Below are 7522 nucleotides of genomic sequence, written 5' to 3'. Positions count from 1 at the left end.
AGAAAAACTGAAATATCACATGGTCTAAGCATTCAGACTCTTTGCTGTGACACTCATATATTTAACTGTCATATATTGCTGTCCATTTCTTCTGATCATCCTTGAGATGGTTCTACACCTTCCTTTGAGGCCAGCTGTGTTTGATTATAATGATTGGACTCAATTAGGAAAGCCACACACCTGTCCATATTAGACCTTACAGTTCACAGTGCATGTCAGAGCAAATGAGAATCATGAGGTCAAAGGAACTGCCTGAAGAGCTCAGAGAAAGAATTGTGGCAAGGCACAGATCTGGCCAAGGTTACAAAAAAAATTCTGCTGCACTTAAAGTTTCTAAGAGCACAGTGGCCTCCATAATCCTTAAATAGAAAGACATTTGGGACGACCAGAACCCTTCCTATGGAAGCATATGGGTAGCAATATTCAATTTGGAATGTAATATGCAAAATGACAATGCAATATGTAAAATGGCAATGCATTTCTTTATTTACATTTACATTTTCCAATACATTTGTGCAACGTATGGTGCAAAATGAAAATGAAAATTAAATTAAATAATTTTCATTTGCCATTTCACACACTAGTTTTAATATGTAAAATTAATACTAATTTTAACGCTTTATAAGTTGCAAAATGAAAATGAAAATGTATTACAGAAATGATTAGAAATGTATAACATGTTCAAGGAAAAACTGTGGCAAAATTATCATTCAAATGCTATTTTTCTTAATTGCATTAACACTCACAGTCAAGACACTTACGATTGCATTTTCATTCAATGTCCCGCAATGAATGTAGCAAAATTCAATGTGCACATTGAAAATGCATTCTGAGCCGATCACGTCTCCGCCCCCTCCCGCCATGTCCATCACTGCGTGAACAAGGCGGGGCTTGCATAAGGTCAAGAGACTCAAGAATCAAGAAGAGAATTCAAGTGAGAGAACATGGACAAGACAGTTGGTCTGTGTACGTTTTGATCATTTCAGTTTATGGCTTCAATATTTCATTCGCACTTGTGGGCGGAGCTGAACCGCTGCTTTCATCTGATTGGTCGAATCGCTCCACCTTCAGCTCGGTCTTTTCATTCTTTCAGACAAAATGAGAGTCAGTGCGAGTGAAGCACTGTAATGTCTGAAAATACCACTCACTGTTAATTAGCGTAATATTTGAATCAGATGTAGCTGGTCACATAATTCGTGCTGCTGAGACCTGCAAATTATATCTAGGTTGTAGTATTGTATAAATATTGTCCCACTGATAAATACAGTGCAAATAGTGTTCTGTCTCTTTGGATAAAAGTGAAATGCAAATAAAAATCAATAATAGACTGAACAGTTCCATGTCTGTAACATTTACCACTCTCATCTTTTAAGTCATAAGGCACTAGGTATGTGTGTGTGACCTTAATAAATAATTGTGAAAATTTATATAGTTACATTTCTTAAATAAATTAGTAATATTCGTTTTATTACATACTAAATTGAATGATGTTTCTCTTTTTAGTGTCCTTTGTTGGGCTTGAAAAAGACAACATATATTTACCGTATTTTCCGGACTATAAGTCGCACTTATTTTCATAGTTTGGCTGGTCCTGCAACTTACAGTCAGGTGCGACTTATTTATCAAAATTAATTTGGCATGAACCAAGAGAAATGAACCAAGATCTACAGCCTACAGCCGCAAGAGGGCGCTTGTAACAATGTTCGTATGGCGGAGAAGGAAGGAGACCAGGGTCGGCGTACTGAGGCTCGTGGGAATTTTATTCACTCAAAATCAAAAGAAAACAAACTCGCGCCACATGTGCATAACCAACAACATTCACTTTGATACTATCAATGGCTTCTCGCGCTCTGTCTGCTGCTTCCTCCCACGAGTCCTCAGGTCTCTCTCTCGTCCCCGGTTAGCGGCTGGCTTAAAGGCCATCTTTCAATATAATTTTATAACTTAATTTATACAGAATATTGTATGAAAATGTAAATTTAAAAAGACGTACATAAGAATACATATGTTTTACAACACCCACGGGCAGAAATTAAGAAAAAAAGTGCCTATTCTAAGCTACGCGCCAAAAAAACGCCTTTTCCCAGAGAACGCGTCATATGACGTAACGACAGGCAAACATAGGCGCTGCAGCCCTGGTTCTCAGTGTGGGTTTAGTAGTCTGAGAGGTGGAAACAGAAAACAGAGATTGTCGTTATCGTTATTATAGTTATAGTAGGTTTGAGTTGTCACAATGGTGAATTCTTGTGTTTGTTTTGGATGCCACAACTCCAACTTGTCTGGCCATCGGGTCCACCGATTTCCAAACAAGAAACACAAAGATTTCCGTGCTTGGATACGTTTCGTCCAGGCAAAGAGAAGCAATTTCGCTGCCTCCTCGTTGACAAGACACACGGTGGTATGTGAAAAACACTTCACAACGGACAGCTACAAGCAAGGAGATCTTATGGAATTTCGCATGGGATTTCGACGAAAAGAGTGGGTTAGGCTGGCAAATGGAGCTGTGCCATCGGTGCATGCAAGTCCACCTGCAAAATCTGGCGGGAGTGAAGAGTCTAACGTTAATGTTAGCACTAGCAGAGAATCTGCGCGTCGAAAACGGGAGCTTTGCCCAGTAAGTCTTATAATACCATATACAAATTGTTGCATCGAAATGTAGCTCTGCATGTAATTTCTGCAAATGTATTTTTCTTGACGTTATAATGGATTAGTCTTGGCATGGCATGAAAGCCCACCTAGCTGCCGTCAGCTTACTCTTGTTACACCCCGTGAGGCTGCACATGAGCCTCCTGCCACTTATTTTATTGAGCTATTAAGACAGGGTTCCAGAAAATTTTATTTTTTTTAATTACAATTTTATGTGGGCGCATTCGCATATTACTACTCGGTTAAATTCACGCATGAATTTTCCTGCATTTAACTTGTTTTAGCGCCCACCAAATTAATTTTTTTGTCCCGCCAAAGTCTTATTTGATCGGTGAGTAATGTAGATGAACTGCTGCCCTTGTGACAGGGCGCATGTTTGACTGAAAGAAAGAGCGCGCACTTTTCACCGTCTCCAAAACGCATCCAAGTAATTCTTTACAATATTAGTTTTCTTAGTTAAATCGGATTTGCCTTGGTTTTCTTTGACTAATCGAAGCTGGTATCAACAAGGCACATGCGAGGGAATGCAGCTCGGGACTAACGTACTTTAAAAAGAGTTTGAAAAGATTAACAGTCTTTTAAATAATGCATGAATGGGGGATTTTCATGAAAGGACTACATTTTTTAGAGTTCAAAGTTGTGATCTTGGTCTGTTTTCAGATTTTGGGAGAGAGTGCTGCCAGCAAAGACGGGACGGGTGCAACTGCCACTTCAGATCCTGATGGAGATGGAGACATCTCTACAATGGACCCTGAGCCAGAACTGGTCCATCGTGGATCACAGTGCAAAATAAGATGTTTACATCGTTCATTAGGTAGTTAGCTTATATATCTAGCATTCAACATACATGCCATAAACAATCACAAATAAGGATTACGTCAAAAATTTTCATGATCTCCATGGTTACTATTTTGTCATTTCCACTTTTCAGACAGTAAACATTAAAAATTAAGAACTTCATAATGTTAGAAAAATACATTTTTACTGGGTTGCATTAGATAGTGCATGTGTTGTTACCAATGAATGAACAATTGGTGAACAATTATTAAGATGAATCTCTTTCATCTAAAGTGTTCAGGTAAAGCCTCAGATGGTGGATGTGGGGACTCAAACCGAAAGGTTTGAGCATTGCAGATCAACTCCACTGGCCAGTCCTGAACAAAGTGATGATGAATGGTCATTTTCTGATATTGTCAACCATTCTGGTGATATTTCATGGAGTCCAGGGGAGGAGATGTTGAGAGAGTCCTCTGAGGAGGAACCAGAAGAGCTGGAATCTCTCAGTGACCCAAAGTAAAAACCTTTTTATTAATGGAAACTGTTTCTGATGTCATAGTCAGAATTAATGAGTGTTTTCCTTTTCTTGTTTTCAGTGCTGTTGACAAGTTCACTGTTTGCCAGAGGCAGTTGCTGTCCTTGTTCACAGTTTGCCCTGCATGTTGTGGGGAAACCCAGGGACACATAATGCACCCGGAAGGAACTTTCATAAAAGTCAAGCAGGTAATGTCTTAATTGTCAACTGTCTATGAGGAGCTGAATTATAGTCTGTGAATGTACAGTATGTATATTCATTATTTGTGTCTTAACTATACAGGTTTTTTACTGGCTCATCTTAAAGCTGCTTGAGTATTGAATCTTCTATCATCTTTCAGGCCTGCGGAACTTGTGGCTATGAGCGTTACTGGCAAAACCAAGAGAAGGTGCATCGAAACATGCCTGCCTGCAACCTTTTACTCAGCGGTGCCATCCATTTCTCAGGTTGCATGGCTACTCAGACAATCAGGATGCTGAAGCTGTTTGGACTGCAGTGCATAAGTCCCGGCACTTTTTTCCGCCATCAGCGCTATTACACTATCCCTACCATCGTGCAGGCCTGGAGGAATGAGCAGAGTGGGATCATCAGGGAGTTGAAGGAGACTGGGGGTGGATTGATCCTGTCTGGTGACTGCAGGTAGAATGGCCCAGCTCACGTCACTGATGTAGAACAGGTCAATGTGTTTTTGCATTAACCTATAAATGTAACTGTTTTTGACGTTCTTAGATCAGATCCTCCTGGACACTGTGCCAAGTATGGTAGCTACTCCTTGATTGAGGATCGCATTAACAAATTTTGGATGTTCAGCTTGTCCAAGTAAGTTGATGTCACACACAAATCTTGTGTCTGATTTAGTTACTGATATTACAGTTACTGTTCAGTAATAATCAGTTGGTTTTACAGAGCTCAGAAGTCCCAAGCAGCTCTTGGTGTGAGCTAGAGGGTCTAAAGCGGAGTATGCAGTTCCTGATGGACCAAGACATGCAAGTGTCTGCTCTGATAACAGACAGAAATCGGCAGGTAATGATGCTAGGAGAGATCTAAAGTTGAACAGCATTGACAGGCACAGTATCACTCAAAATCAATTCTATAAAATCAATTTGTGTTTTAGGTGGCCAAGTGGGTACGTGAGAAAATGTGTTCAGAAGGAACAAAGCATTTCTTTGACGTCTGGCATATTGGGAAAAGTATGTATTGTGATGCCTGTAGGTCTATATAACAGACTTGTTTTTGTAGTTAAATTCACTTTCCTAATAATTAATTTGCTCTGCTCTGTTTGTCTGCTCTGGAACAGGTGTACAGAAAGCATGTATGCTGCTGCAAAAGAGAGGGACTGTGAGGATCTGAAGCTGTGGAGGCCTGCCATTATCAACCATCTCTACTGGACCGCAGCTTCCACCCATACAGGAGATCCAGATGAGATGCAGGCAAAATGGCAGAGTATGATAAATCATGTACAGGACATACATGAACACAGCTCTCCAGCATTTACCAGCTGCGCACATCCACCGTTGGAAGGAGAGGCAAGAAACAAGGAGTGGCTGGAACCAGGTACAACATAATGGCCTATGTTAAAAGATGTCAAATGTTTTGAGGCTAAACTTTTTTCAGTGCTTGTAAATTTTAGTTTGTGTACTAATGTGTACTAATAATTATTGTACTAATGTGTTACTTGTGTTATGAAATGCGAGAGATTATATGACAGAATACGTTTTATTCAGGATCACCAGCAGCCACTAAACTGGAGAGTGTAGCTGCCAGGAAAGCACTGGTAAAGGATATTCGACAATTGTCACCTGAGCATCAGACATTCTCCCTGGAGGCCTACCATTCCCTTATTCTGCACTTTGCTCCCAAACACACTGGCTTTTCTTTTCTTGGGATGTACAGCAGGTAGTGTTATCACTTAAAAGTTTCGATACTAATAAAATTAGTTTTTTTTTTTTTTTTTCAATTTCAGGAAATTATGACAGAATGAATATGGCTAAAAACTAATGCAGTCTTGTATAGCAGACCAAAATGTTATAGATTGATAACAGCATTACATATTGTTTGCAAAAAAATAATTGCAAAGATGAGTCATTGTCTTATACACATTTGAACTGAAAACATTAATGTCATATTTCTGTTGCATTTCACTGCATTGGGTTAGCTTTGGAGACCTAATGTTTTATCTACTTATCTCGTACAGACTTCTCTTGGCAGCCCTACATTTCAATAGTAATGGCAACAGAGATGTAGCGCGAACTAGTGAGGGTGAGGTACGCTACGCTGTTCGCTACCCACGGTTTCGGAAAGGTGGCTGGGTAGTCCACCCCATCAAGGAGAAACCATCTTACGGTTAGTAGTTTCACTTAGTTTTTCAATATCTTTTTTGTGTGAATCTATCTTTATGCGAGTCATCCATGTTACTAAATGTTTTCTAAACATTTCTCTCCTCAAGGATACGCAACAAATCTTATGGTCTCTCTGGTAGAGGAATACTGCAAGTCACCACAGGCCCTACAAGAAAGCAGTGCCGTCTTGTCCTCTGCTGCACCGCCCCCCCTCACCTCTTCCGTCCAGAAGGTTGCCAAGGATGAGGCAGTCAGCCTCCATCTCGCACGACACTCACGTTTTAACGTAATAAAAGATCAATTTTACCAGTACAGTTTGTTTCACTATGTATTTATTAATCGTCTTCGAAGCGGGGCCACTGGAAACCTTTGTATGTTTGTCCCTCCTCTGCAAACTGCCTCCTTATTGCTGACACAACACATGAAGGTATGGCTTTCCTAATGGTCCTGCCTATTATTCCGTACGCCCAGCGGACAACCTGCCTGTATGCTGTGTATCGGAACTGCCTGTGGTGTAGATTGGGACATAATTACATTCTGATCATACCATGTTTTCATAGTAAACAATTCCAATGGTAAATATTGCATGTCCTGTTGGCTGATATTCTACTGTACTACACAACACCAAAGTTGTTTTTATAGGAAGTATATGGAAACCACTGAGTTTAAAAACCTGCTTAACAGGATTTACTATTTTGGTGTAGAAAAGCTGTTTCTTTGAATTGCAGTGTGAAATAATTTTTGCTCAAAACCTACTCTGGTCTGCGGGCTTGAAGAGGGCCATGCTCCTGTCTGAAGTTCATGTATGCTATCTGCAGCACAAAAGGATTCAGACAGGATGCTTCAAACCCTGGATGGAGTGTGAGGCAGGTAATGTCTTCTGGGGGATCCAGGTTCTAGGCAAATGTGCTAAGATAAACTCACTCTCCTTCCCTCCTTGTAGCTCTAATGGTTGGTGTAAGACCTTGTAAGAAACGACATGTAGACTACTTACTTCCTAAAACTTGGGTAAATATGCACTGTAAAAAGACACACCCCCTGTACAGTATAGGCTGTCAATTAGATGCATGTATCTGCATGCCTTACAACCAGTATCCCTTCACATGACAATAAAAGATCCTTGTTACAATGACTGTATTTACATGAACAGCATATTCCCGTCCTAGCCGGAAGACTAACCGCTTTCATACACGTACTCCACAGTACATGTGAGCTCATTTACATA

General features: G+C 40.2%; 1 protein-coding gene across 1 annotated transcript; it reads left to right on the top strand.

The window, feature by feature from the left end:
- Positions 1 to 5268: 5268 nt before the first annotated feature.
- Positions 5269 to 7246, top strand: LOC132155341 (uncharacterized). The gene is made up of 5 exons (XM_059564225.1): positions 5269 to 5512; positions 5683 to 5854; positions 6153 to 6301; positions 6405 to 6583; positions 7241 to 7246. The coding sequence occupies exons 1-5, from the start codon at positions 5269 to 5271 to the stop codon at positions 7244 to 7246; spliced, it is 750 nt and encodes a 249-aa protein (XP_059420208.1).
- The last annotated feature ends 276 nt before the right edge of the window (positions 7247 to 7522 follow it).

The sequence above is a fragment of the Carassius carassius genome, chromosome 12, assembly GCF_963082965.1.
Source record: "Carassius carassius chromosome 12, fCarCar2.1, whole genome shotgun sequence".
Classification (NCBI taxonomy): domain Eukaryota; kingdom Metazoa; phylum Chordata; class Actinopteri; order Cypriniformes; family Cyprinidae; genus Carassius; species Carassius carassius.
The sequence above is the reverse complement of the archived record's forward strand: the minus strand, read 5'-3'. Positions and strand labels throughout refer to the sequence as shown.

Bases quoted from the DNA above. Each gene is read 5' to 3' on its own strand.
- LOC132155341 (XM_059564225.1), top strand. From the start codon at position 5,269: ATGTATGCTGCTGCAAAAGAGAGGGACTGTGAGGATCTGAAGCTGTGG. The intron at 5,513-5,682 runs GTACAACATAAT...CGTTTTATTCAG, and splicing joins CAAGGAGTGGCTGGAACCAG to GATCACCAGCAGCCACTAAA. The intron at 5,855-6,152 runs GTAGTGTTATCA...TATCTCGTACAG, and splicing joins TTTCTTGGGATGTACAGCAG to ACTTCTCTTGGCAGCCCTAC.